The sequence below is a fragment of the Eumetopias jubatus genome, unplaced genomic scaffold (genome assembly GCF_037043125.1).
Source record: "Eumetopias jubatus isolate StellerSeaLion01/CBP00866 unplaced genomic scaffold, mEumJub1_p1.0 scaffold_6, whole genome shotgun sequence".
In the NCBI taxonomy this organism is placed as follows: domain Eukaryota; kingdom Metazoa; phylum Chordata; class Mammalia; order Carnivora; family Otariidae; genus Eumetopias; species Eumetopias jubatus.
This window is the reverse complement of record NW_028274812.1, coordinates 51,768,454-51,782,237: the sequence shown is the minus strand read 5'-3', so window position 1 is coordinate 51,782,237 and position 13,784 is coordinate 51,768,454. Positions and strand designations below refer to the sequence as shown.

At 37.4% G+C, this 13,784-nt stretch overlaps 1 protein-coding gene and 1 pseudogene across 1 annotated transcript in view; both read right to left on the bottom strand.

The window, feature by feature from the left end:
- AK9 (adenylate kinase 9) overlaps positions 1-13,784 on the bottom strand; it is a 126,763-nt gene that overhangs the window by 13,447 nt on the left and 99,532 nt on the right. The window contains exons 30-31 of the mRNA XM_088024266.1: positions 13,258-13,476; positions 9,837-10,050 (exon numbers count right to left, since the gene is read on the bottom strand). Of these exons, the coding sequence (XP_087880392.1) occupies positions 9,837-10,050; positions 13,258-13,476 (433 nt within the window). The remainder of the gene's footprint in view (positions 1-9,836; positions 10,051-13,257; positions 13,477-13,784) is intronic.
- On the bottom strand, positions 2,032-2,840 carry LOC114209973 (ankyrin repeat domain-containing protein 46 pseudogene; annotated as a pseudogene).

The following is a 13,784-nucleotide window of genomic DNA, read 5'->3' as shown; positions in this document are numbered from 1 at the left end:
GAGGGAAAGGGAAAGAGAGAATCTCTCTCCAGCAGACTCCTCACTGAGCACAGAGCCCAAAGCGGGGCTCAATCTCATTACCTGAGCCAAAAGCAAGAGTTGGACCTTTAACTGACTGAGTCACCCGGGTGCCCCATACCTGACATTTTAATAGTAATTTACAGTTCATGAGGCAATTTTTCTTCTGTGACTTTATTTGGTATTTTCAACCATTCCATCAGATGGGTAGAATGGATACTGAAATTCCTTTTTTTTTTTAAGATACTCTAAATGCATTTATTGGTAGTATTACTGAATGCTGAATGCAGAGATTAAAATACAAAGAAATCAGCACTTAAAATCTTTAAAAAATGCAGTATCTTTACATATATGTTAACCAATTCTGCTTATCTAGATTTACAAACATAAGGCGAATTCCAAAGCTTTCATTCTGAATATACTCTGATTTTGAGTTCTAGTGTTCTCCAGTCTAAAGTCGGCTTTTATTTTGCTGTATTTTACCAAGTATGATTTATTTTATTTCTACCCTAAAAACAAGACTCTGTGAGCTGATCCTGAAGCAGTCAGTTAAATCAGGAATTTTTAAACAGCTCTTTAAGAGAGCATAAAGCCACATGAAAGAAAACAGCTCAATCCTACATATATAAATACAAGAGAAAATAGCAAGAAGCAGCAAGAATCACAGAAATGTCAATCCTACTCTAAAGTATAGTTTCTACCTGTAGCAACAATTCAATTAGATGCCTTTGTTCTAAAAAATAAAACCATTAGTTCTTTCACTACAATTTTCTGACTATACTCAGTGAATAATTATTGACTCTTTATATACTTTTTAAAAACTCAAGAATATGATTTATACATAACAGACTCATTAACAAAAGAGGCTGAAAGCTGCAATACAGTCTGGGGACCAGACTTCACTTTACATAATATTACCATCCGTAAAGACTGGATGGCACCCAGTACAGTAGTGCTCAGCACTGTTACCTCAGAAATGCTCCATCCACTCTTGCATCAGAGAATTACTGATACAAATGAGACTGTTAAGACAATTCTAACAGGGCCTCTAAACAGGATTGCATGTAAAATGAAATAATTATCAACTATGATATAGTTGTAACAACACAGCTAGCCTGTAGCACTGAATTTTTCACAATAATAGCACTACAGAATTACAGTGACAGATGTCAGAATTATCTTTCTCTGCTAACTACTGAGTCGAAAAAGAGTTTTCTGACTATATTTTTGATGAACAGGAGATCTTTGATATAAACACTAGGGGAAACTGGAAAGTGAACAAAATGAACTCAAGTTCTTTTTTCACAGATATTAACAACAAGCAAAGCAGTTTACAAAAAAAACCCCACCAAAATTATCCTATAAACAAATAAATGTCAAATCAATCATTTTTGAAGAAAATGTAGCTCATTTTCAAAAGTTCTGTTCGATTTGTAACTAGACTTGAAAATATTAAAATAAACCAAACAGAGTCCCACATACTGGTTTGCTATACAGGTTGTGAAAAAAGCACTTCAAGTTTTAAGCTTAATGTTTCATTCTCTCCCCTATTCCCAGAAAAGAAAAAGAAAAAAAGGGGCTCTTGCAAAAATAAACAAAACCTAAACCAACCAACTAACAAAAAGTAATCACATAAGAAAACCTTTCTCTTTTTGAGCACTTCACTTTAGTTGGTCCCATATTAGGGTAAGGTTTCTGTAGCAACACTCCCTAGGCTCTTCCTTTATCTTTCATTCTTCAGTCACCTCCATGTTTTTATCAAACAAGGCTATGTGAAGGCTTTCCTAACAAGTCGGGCTGAGTCAGAGGTAGCTTTAGGATGAAGTATACTTGACTATGGTATGTGGTTAGTTCAAATGAACACGTTGTTCGAAAAGGGTTACAATACATAAAAATGCACAAAGAAAAAATGTACAGCCCTCACTGCCTTGCACTAAGAGAAAATGTTTGAGAAACTCAGAGCAAACAGTGGAAGCCAGGAAAGAGTCACTGGCCCCATCCCCATGGGCTCCTTTAATGCCCCAGTTCAGGCTGGTTCTCCACGAAGGGGAGCACCCTGCTTACGTAGTGTGCAATGCCAAGGGACAGCAAAGCAATGACAAAGATCAAGAGCAACACCCTCCAGAAGCCCAGGTCCTCGACAAACTCCTGCCATGTGGTTCGGAAACTGGACAGGACTCCTTCCCCTTGCTGCAGGTTGGGATTGAGGAGAGAATGGCTTTCCATGGCACTCTCAGCTGTCTGCATGGTCTCCAGTTTTGAGTGAGTTCCTCTGTTAAACCCTTTTACCTCTTGTTCTTCCAAAGATTCCAGCAATCGGATGACATCTTTATTCACTCCTCTGCACTATGCCAGAACCAAGGGTGTGGCACCTTGATGATTACAATTATCAATTTTGAGTCCATTGGAAACTAAGAATTGAATAGTATCCACATGGCCACACAGATGCAGGGCTGTGTTTCCTTGATAATCTGTGGCCAAAGTTCAGCACCAAATTTATGCAACAGTGGGCAGATGTCAACGTTCCCTCTGGCTGCTGCGAGGTGAAGGTCCGTTCTGCCCCTGCTGTCACAAATATTTGGGTCAAAGCTGCTTTCCAAAAGCCTCTTGGAATAGTTAAAGTCTCCATCAATACAGGCTTATAGCAAGGGCACATTAGTCTGAGATGAATCATTTACAAAAACGTAGGACATTATTCTGATGGAGCGGATGGACTATGCGTAAGCCTGAAGATTATATCTTTCTTTCAGTGGTCAGCCAGCAGTTTCTCTGAATTCTTAAGAAGGTTCAACAGAATATCCAGAAACGTGACAGCAAGGATCTTTGACACGGTGGAGCAGAGGAAGCAGCCCCCCCCCCTTTTTTAAGATTATTTATTTATTTATTTATTTGAGAGAGAGAGAGAGCACAAGCAGGGGGAGTAGCAGGTAGAGGGAGAAGCAGGCTTCCCACCGAGCAGGGAGCCCAATGAGGGACTCGATCCCAGGACCCTGGGATCATGACCTGAGCCAAAGGCAGACGCTTAACAGACTGAGCCACCCAGGTGTCCCTGGATACTGAAATTCTAATTTTTAGATGAGAGGATTGATGCCCACTAACATGGAATAATTTGTCCAAGGTTACACAGATGTTGCTATTGGTTGAAAGAGGACTCACCTTGACCTCTGCTTCTCCTAAATGAGACCATAGGCAATGGCTTCCAGTAACTGTTAAATGTAGGCATGCTCTATAGTGGTCTATATACCCTGCCTTATTATGTCTGGAGACAGAAGAGTGGAAAGAACACTCAGAGAGCCCATCCTATCTTATATGGAATGCAGATTAACTGACCACAGTTAGGGCCACCCCAAAGGGAAGCCCCTGTGAGAGCCACAGAGTCCTTAATCTCAGCTTTGCCACAAATGCTGGAATAGGACCTATTTTTTTTAAAGTTCTAATAATAATAAAGCTTTTATAATTTGATATCTTATTAAAAATTTACTTCTATCTCAACAAAGAAATGAGAAATCAAAACAATATGGTATTAACACAAAAACAGACACATAGATCAATAGAACAGAATCGAGAGCCCAGAAATAAATCTGCATGTATATGGTCAATTAATTTATGACAAAGGAGGCAAGAATACACAATGGGGATAACACAGTCTCTTCAATAAATGGTGTTGTGAAACCTGGACAACTACATGCAAAAGAATAAAACTGTATCATTTACACCATACAGAAAACTAAACTCAAAATGGATTAGAGACCTAAATGCAAGACCTGAGACCATAAAACTCTTAAAAGAAAATATAGGCAGCTATCTCTTGGACTCTGGCCATAGAAATATGTTTCTGGACATGTTTCCTTGGGTAAGAAACGAAAGCAAAGGGAAACTTTTTGGACCACATCAAACTAAAAAGCTTTTGCAAAGTGAAGGAAACCATTAACAAAACAAAAAGGCAACCTACTAAATTGGATATATCCATTAAGGGGCTAATTTCCAAAATATGTAAAGCACTCAACTAATAATACTACAACTCAGCTAATAATAAATACTAAAAAACCCCCAAATAATTCACTTAAAAAATGGGCAGAAGACCTGAACAGACGTTTTTCCAAAGAAGAGATACAGATGGCCAACGGACACATGAAAAGATGCTCAACATCTCTAATCATCAGGGAAATGCAAATCAAAACTGCAATGAGATACCACTTCATACCAGTCAGAACGGCTAGTATCATAAGACAAGAAACAAATGTTGGTGAGGATGAGAGAAAAGGGAACCCTAGAACTCTGTTAGCAGGAATGTAAATTGGTGCAGCCACTGTGGAAAACAGTATGGAGGTTCCTCAAGAAGTTAAAAATAGAAATACCATATGATCCAGTAATTCTGCTGGGTATTTACCCAAAGAAAACAAAAACTAATTTGAAAAGATATATGCACCCCTATGTTTACCGCAGCATTATTTACAATAGCCAAGATATGGAATCAAATAAGTGTCCACTGATAGATGAATAGGAAAAGAAGATGTATTGTGCATGTGCGTGCGTATGCGTGTGTGCACACACACACACAAATATGGAATACTACTCAGCCATAAAGAAGAATAAGATCTTGCTATTTTCGACAACATGGTTGGACCAAGAGGGTATTATGCTAAGTGAAATAAGTCAGACAAAGACAAATACTATTATGATTTCACTTATATGTGGAATCTAAAAAAACAAATGAACAAACAAACAAAAAACAGAAGTAGACTCATAAATATAGAGAACAAACTAGTGGTTGCCAGAGGGAGGAGGTAGGGGGTTGAGTGAAATAGGTTAAGGGGATTAAGGGGCACACAAAAAGGTAAATGAGAAATCAAATTGCTTTATCTACATTTCATCTTTTGCTCTGGTTGAGAGATCTTATTTAAAGGTCAATGATTTGATTTTGGGGGGAAATATTGTTTGTGAACATTTAAAAAAATCTTTTTTTAGAGAGACAGAGTGAGCCCAAGCGCAAGTGGCAGGGGTGGGGGAGAGAGCAAAAGGAGAAGGAGGGAGAGAATCTCAAAACAGTTTCCACACCCAGCACAGAGTCAGCTGCAGGGTTCAGTCTCATGACCCTGAGCTCACGACTTGAGCCAAAATCAAGAGTTGGATGCTTAACCAAATGAGCCACCCAGGAACCCCTGTTTGTGAACGTTTAGAATATGACTATTAAAGACTCTTTCATCATGTTAAGAGGTTTAAATGGGCAAAACAAACTTTCATCTGAAGAGCTAGAACACAAAACTCCCCTTTATTATTCCTGGTGACAAATTTATCTTTGACCTCATCTCTCCCCTTCATTCTCTATTCTCTCCCCCTCATCTCTATATCCCCTTCATTCTCTACTCATTAAGTCCTTTATTTTCCTTTAAAATATCTCCTGTATCTGTCCTTTCCATTTTATTCTCATTGTGACCAACTATTGCTCATGTTGTTATCATGTCATCTTGAAATACTACAACCAACCTTTTGTTGGACTATTTGTCTTAAAAAAAAATCAGTCCGAAGTTATACAAAATTCAAACATTATGGGGATATAGTTTATCAAGTGCCTTTTTCAACAATGATTAAGATAATGGATTTTCACTCTTTAAACTATTAAAACAGTAGATTATATTTCAATTTTTAAAAATCTTATTAGAATCTTTTAATATAATTTTATGCTAATATAATATTAATATACTATTATTTGGCTATATTTATAAATGATATTAATTTGTAATTTTTCTTGTATTATTTTTGTTAGGTTTTGATATCAGAGTTATGCTAATTTAAAAATGAATTTGTATTCTTTATAACTTTTTGGATATATGGACTATAATTTAGCCCATATAAATATTTGATTATATTTATTAAGGACTATACTCCTTAATTTAAAAAACACTGGAAATAAATTAGGAAACTTACTGTCTTTTTTTCCTCTGCTCTGAAAAAGCTTACAAAAACACAGGAATTATCTCCTGAGGTTTTTAATTCTATGAAAGTTTTGATATAATTTTCTCTAAAACCATTGACTGATCATGGACTGTTTTGGAATGGGGTTATATTTTGAATGACTTCTCTTCAATAGTTATTATCCTATTTAGGTTTTCTATCTCCTTTTGAGTCAATTTTGATAGTTGGTTTCCTGGGGAAGTGGCAGTAGCTTTTAGGGGATTCTTTTATACTTAAGAATAAAAAAGGCCACATCAATAAGAGAAAGGATAAAAACCTATGATCATTTCAATAGATGCAGAAAAAGCATTTAACAAAGTACAACATCCATTTATGATAAAAACCCTCAACAAAGTAGATTTAGGGGGAACATACCTCAACATAATAAAGTCTATATGAAAAACCCACATCATACTCATTGGGGAAAAACCATTCAGGGAGAGCTTTTCCCCTGAAGTCAGGAATAAGCCAAGGATGTCCACTCTCACGACTTTTTTTTTTAAAGATTTTATTCATTTATTTGACAGAGAGAGACACAGCGAGAGAGGGGACACAAGCAGGGGGAGTGGGAGACGGAGAAGCAGGCTTACCGTGGAGCAGGGATCCTGATGTGGGGCTCAATCCCAGGACGCTGGGATCATGACCTGAGCCGAAGGCAGATGCTTAACGACTGAGCCACCCAGGCGCCCCTCACCACTTTTTAAAAAAAGATTTTTTATTTATTCATTTGAGAGAGAGCAAGCAAGAGCACGAGCAAGGGGAAAGTTCAGAGGGAGAGAGAGAAGCAGACTCCCAGCTGAGCAGGGTGCACAACTTGGGGTTCAATCCCAGGACCCCAGGATCATGACCTGAGCAGAAGGCAGACCCTTAACTGACTGAGTCACCCAGGTGCTCCCACTTTTATTCACCACTTTTATTCAACATAGTACTGGAAGTCCTAGCCATAGCAATCAGTCAACAGAAAGGAATAAAAGGCATCCAAATTGGTAAAGAAGAAGTAAAACATCACTCTTTGCAGATTACATGATACTTATTATATATAGAAAACCATAAAGGCTCCACCAAAGAACTATTAGAACTGATAAATGAATTCAGTAAGGTCATAGGATACAAAATCAATGTATAGAAATGTTTTATTTCTATATACTAATAATGAAGGAGCAGAAAGGGAAATTAAGAAAACAATCCCATTTACAATTACACCAAAAATAATAACACACCTAGAAAATAAACTTAATCAAAGAGGTGAAAGACCTGTACTCTGAAAACTATAAAACATTTATGAAAGAAATTAAAGATGACACAACCAAATGGAAAGATATTTCATGCTCATGGATTGGAAGAAAAAGTATTGTTAAAATGTCCCTAGTAGCCAAAACAGAATTAATGCAATCTCTATCAAAATACCAACAGCACTTTTCACAGAACTAGAACAAGCAATCCTAAAATTTGTATGGAACCACAAAAGATCCCCAATAGCCAAGTAATCTTTTTTTTAAATTTTTTATTGTTATGTTAATTACATACATTACATCATTAGTTTTTGATGTAGTGTTCCATGATTCATTGTTTGTGCATAACACCCTGTGCTCCATGCACAACGTGCCCTCTTTAATACCCATCACCAGGCTAACCCATCCCCCCACCCCTCTCCCCTCTAGAACCCTCAGTTTGTTTTTCAGAGTCCGTCGTCTCTCATGGTTCATCTCCCCCTCCGACTTACTCCCCTTCATTCTTCCCCTCCTGCTATCTGCTTCTTTTTTTTTCTTAACATATATTGCATTATTTGTTTCAGAAGTACAGATCTGTGATTCAACAGTCTTGCACAATTCACAGCACTCACCATAGCACATACCCTCCCCAATGTCTATCACCCAGCCACCCCATCCCTCCCACCCCCCACCACTCCAGCAACCCTCAGTTTGTTTCCTGAGATTAAGAATTCCTCATATCAGTGAGGTCATATGATATATGTCTTTCTCTGATTGACTTATTTCACTCAGCATAACACCCTCCAGTTCCATCCACGTCATTGCAAATTAGCCAAAGTAATCTTGAAAAAGAAAAACAAAACTGGAAGCATCACAGTTCCAGACTCCAAGTTATATTACAAAGCTGTGGTAATCAAAGCAGTATGGTACTAGCATAAAAACAACAAACATCAATGAAAGAGAATAGGAAACCCAGAAATAAACTCACATTATATAGTCAATCTTTGACAAAGCAGGAAATAATATGCAATGGGAAAAAGACAATCTCTTCAACAAATGATGTTGGGAAAACTGGACAGCTACATGCAAAAGAATTTCCTTTCTTACACCATACACAAAAATAAACTCAAAATGGATTAAGGACCTAAATGTGAGACCTAAAACCATACAAATCTTGGAAGAGAGCATAGGCAGTAATTTCTCTGACGTTGGCCCTAGGAACATTTTCTAGATATGCATCCAGAGGCAAAGGAAATAAAAGGAAAAATAAACTATTGGGACTGTATCAAAATAAAAACCTTCTGCATAGCAAACAAAGCAACCAACAAAAATAAAAGACAACCTACTGAATGGGAGAAGATACTTACAAATGACATATCCAATAAAGGATTAGAATACAAATTATATAAAGAAATTATACAATTCAACACTCAAAAAACAAATAATCCAATTAAGAAATGGGCAGGAAACATGAACAGACATTTCTCCAAAGAAGACATACAAATGGCTAGCAAACACCTGAAAAGATGCTTGACATCACTCATCATCAGGGAAATGCAAGTCAAAATCACAATGAGATATCACCTCACACCAGTCAGAATGGTTAAAATAAACACAAGAAACAACCAGTATTGGCAAGGATGTGGAGATAAAGGAACACTTGTGCACTGTTGGTGGGAATGCAAACTGGTGCAGCCACTGTGGAAGACAGTATGGAGGTTTCTTAAAAAATTAAAAATAGAACTACCCATGATCCAGGAATTGCACTCCTGGGTCTTTACCCCCAAAATATAAAAACTCTAATTGAAAGGGATACATGCACTCCTATGTTTATTGCAGCATTATTTACAATAGCCAGGTTATGGAAGCAGCCTAAGTATTTATTGATAGATGAATGGATATGCTTGATCTTAGCCAAAAGGCTGAGAAGCGATTGATAGATGAAGAGGTGGTATGTATACATATATGTATGTGTGTGTGTGTGTGTGTGTGTGTGTGTGTGTGTGTGTGTGTGTGTGTATAATGGAATATTACTCAGTCATAAAAAGGGACAACATCTTGTCATTTGCAACAACAAGGATGGATCTACAGGGTATAATGCTAAGCAAAATAAGCCAGTCGGAAAAAGACAAATACTATATGATTTCACTCATATGTGGAATTTAAGAAACAAAACAAACAGGGGCGTGTGGGTGGCTCAGTTGTTAAGCCTCTGCCTTTGGCTCAGGTCATGATCCCAGGGTCCTGGGATCGAGCCCCGCATCGGGCTCCCTGCTCAGTGGGAAGCCTGCTTCTCCCTCTCCCACTGCCCCTGCTTGTGATCCCTCTCTCGCTATCTCTCTCTCTCTGTCAAATAAATAAATATCTTTAAAAAAAAGAAACAAAACAAACAAAAGAAAAAAGAAAAAAAGAAACAAACCAAAAAACATACTCTTAACTATAGAGAACAGATGATTTCCAGAGGAAAGGTGGGTGGGGGACGGATGAAATAGGTGAAGGGGCCTAAGAGTATACTTATCTTGATGAGCACTGAGTACTACATGGAATAGTTGAATCACTACATCATACACCTGAAATGAATATAATACTGTATGATAACTACATTGGGATTAAAAAAAAAAAAGAACAACAAAAGCAAACACACACCCTTACCTGTAGTTTTCCCAGATTTTGGAGGTCCCAGAATTATAATCCTAATAGGCACAGTAGGCTTGGGTTTGGGTTGGCGGATATATTTGATTGGGTTCTTCATAAATTTTTCTTTAGTTTCCTTACTAGATAAAAAATAAATATACTGACGATGGATTACAGCATGGACTGGATTCTCTGAAGTTTCAATTGGTTTGATTGTCTCTCCTTCACTTAGCTGCAATATATACACAATTGAATTCATAGGTTTAAGTTATTCAGCATTTCCTCCAAATACATTTGAACAAATTTGTAAAATAAGAAAATCTTTCTTATAATATATAAGAAAACTAATTATAGCCAAATATTATTATTAAAGACTATGTAAAAAGAACTATTTTATACCCACATGCAATTGATGAAATCTTAACTAGCCTTCAGTTTATGACAATTATAGTTCTCCTACTTCATTTATAATGTATTTAGTGTATGTTTTTCCCAAGGAGTGTAAAGTTATTTGCATATATTCATATTTGCATATAAATATATTTGCATATATTATTGCATATATTTGCAATATATTCATATGCATTGCATATTGCATAAATGGGTCAATTTATCCTCATAAACAGGTCCATTCCTAAGATGGTGTTATGGATGGAAATGTGTTCCCCCAATTCATAAGTTGAAGCCCTAACCCCCAAAGTGACTGTATTTGGAGATAGGGCCTTTAAGGAGGTAATTAAGGTTGAGATTGTAAGAGTGGAGCCCTATCCGATAAGACTGGTGTCCTTATATGAAGAGGAAGAGACACCAGAAGTGCATAAGCACAGAGGAAGGGTCACGTGGGGACACAGTGAAAAGGTGATCATCTGCAAGCCAGGAAGAGAGGTCTCACCAGAAAACTATCCCTGCTGGCACCTAGATCTTGGATTTCCAGCCTTAGAACTGTGAGAAAATAAATTTCTGTTGTTTGAGCCACCACATCTGTGGTACTTTGTTATGGCAGCCTGAGTAAACTAATACAGGTGGGGTCCTGGGTTATCTTTAGGGGCATACTGGTAGGACAAATCCCACAGGCGTCTCATCCACATTTTATATAGGCAAAATCCCACTCACATAGACATCAAGAGCAGTCGCAAAAGGGAAAAATACCTAAAAGCCTGCTTAAGGTATAGGTGTGGAATGGAGTGGGAGGAATGGTCCCACATATTTGCATTAGGTCAAGATGAGAACTGGGTAATTAATTGATGTTAGGTTTGGATATCTTTTTTTAGAGCATCAGATGGCCAAGTATCAGCCCATACTTGACAAAGTAGGTGTGAAGCAGTATGGTTCAATTTGCTCATTTACCAGAGCTACACCTAGACAGTTGGCACAGGTCAATGGTATTGTCAACATCAACATTTTTGGGCTGGAGTAAATGCTAGGTATAAGAAGAACCTCAGGGGTGGCGTGGGAATATTTGCTGTATGTCTTATATTTGGTAATAAAAAAAAAGCTGAAAGTCTAATGATTCCATTTCAAATTCCCAAATTGAGAGTCCTTACAGTAGTTTCTGCTATTGCTCAAAATACTTAGCATGTATCCTTTCTCCTCTGTAGGTCAGACTATGCATAGTGTCATTAAATCAGAAATATCAAACTGTCATGTACCCAGGGGCACCTGGGTGGCTCAGTTAGTTAAGGGGCTGCTTTCAGCTCAGGTCATGATCTCAGGGTCCTGGGATCGAGCCCCACATTGGGCTCCCCCCTGGCGGGGGGGGTCTGCTTCTCCCTCTCTCTAACCTCCCCACCGCTCATGCGTGCGCTCTCTCTCTCTCTCAGATAAATAAAATCTTTAAAAAAAAAACTGTCATGCACCCAGAAAGATTCCCAAATAGCCCTGAAAAATGCTTATTTAAATGCTTAAACCCTTCCTATGACCATGCACTCCTTTCTCCACAAGACGTTATTATATAGTACTAATTATGTTTGGACATGAGCTTTTTCTCCCTAAATAGGGTTCTGACTTCGTCTGCTTCTTCCCCTTTCTTTCTCATCTCAGAGAGAAGGGCATGGCTATCTTTCAAAAACTTTCTAGGTGATTCTAATACATGCTTAACTCTATCCAATTCTCTATGGAGGGCACTGTCATATGTCTCTATATTCCAGCATGATATTTGAAAAGGTTTCTCTTGACATCCTACCGCTAAGATAAAGAAGATGGCACAATTAAGTAGAACTGAAATTGATTGTGTCAATATCAACCAAGAAGGAAATTTCAGGTAAATGCACATGGCTCCATTCTGGATCCCATCTTCTGAAATACTTTTTATCAGTGACCAATAATAGTAATACATATTAATAACAACTATAACTTTCATCGAGCACTACAAAAAGCCAAACACTCTTGTAAGCACTTTACAGCAATTAACTCATTTAATCATTGTAACAATATTATAAGGTAGGGACTATTCTTATTCCCATTATGCAAATGGAAATGACTCAAAGAGGTTAAGTAATTTGTCCAAGATCGGTCATCTAATAAGTAGTGGTTTTGAACTGAGGCAGTCTGGATACAGAGGCCATGATCTTCTCCACTGTGCTATATCATCGATGGAAATAAAAAGGTACATGGGCCAAGTGAGCAGGTCACTATTACATGACATTTTTTAATTGTCTTTATAACCCTTAATATTATCTCTCAAGAACATATTCGTTTGTTTACTTATTTATTGCCTAGCCTCCCTCCCCAATCCAACTAGAATATAAGCTAGAAGACAAAAGAAACCTTGTCTGTTTTGTTCACTATTCTATTCCCAGGGACTAGAATAGTGGCTGACATATTCTTGGTTGAGATTTGTTGAAAATCATCCCACATTTGGGGTTACTGAATTCTAACTGGATTAAATCTGTTTGTCCACACTGCATAAAAATATGGTCCTTACAAATGCTTGTTATGAATATCATTGTCACATTTTGTATTGTGTCTCACACTTTCCAGAGGACTTTATACTCTTGTATTTGATCACAGTGGCCTGGGGGCATTATTCTTTCATCTTAAAGGTAAGGAACCAGGCAAGGTCTTAGTACAGGGTCTGAGACACTGGGTCCATTAAAGAATCAAAGAGGTTAAATGACTTGCCTAAAATTAGGTGGCAAATTAGTCCTGGAGCTCAGGCCTTTAGATGTGTGGTTTGAAAATATTTCCACTACCCATCTTCAGCTACAAAGTTAAAGCCAAGTTGGAATTGTGTTATCTCTACAGAAATAGATGAAAGAGATTAAACCCTTTGATTACCATTCGTACTTCAGAAAAATAAAACAATCACATATTTTTATAGCTAGTTAAGAGTACTGTATAATGCTTACAATTTTTGAAATTATCCTCTGTCTTCTTCTTAGACATACTTAAAAAAAATAAAAGAAAGAACACAGCTTTTAGACGCATTTGCTGATATTACCTTTACGGGGTCCCAGTAGCCAAATGCGCTTACATACTTATAGGTATAGCTAAGCATTTTCTGGGCAAGGTGTGATGCTATTGGATAACATTTTTCAAAAATGCTCTCACGATTCTCCACCAGTGGTTTCAGTTTCATATTCATATTATATTGTACAATGTGGATTTTTTGAGCTCCATTAATGAGAATCACTGGGATCAAAAGCTTCTCAAATTCATCCTGATGAAAAAAAATCATAAAACCAAATATTTTTAATGGGATGAAGTCTGGTCACAGCATAGACATTGCTGGTGAGTGACTGCTTCAGTCATGAGAACAAATATTTTTCAGCTTCTGAGTGGCTGCATATTGGCAGCTAAAACTTTTGACTCTATGTGGCTTCCATGTTGCCCTTGATTTATTAATTTGTTTTCATAATTGCAAGTGGTGCTGGCTAAAGGGAAGACAGCCCTAAAGTATGCATTTCTTTTGAAATGTTAAAAAGAAACTAAGACATAAACCAAATTGCATTTGTTCCGTTCTCAAAT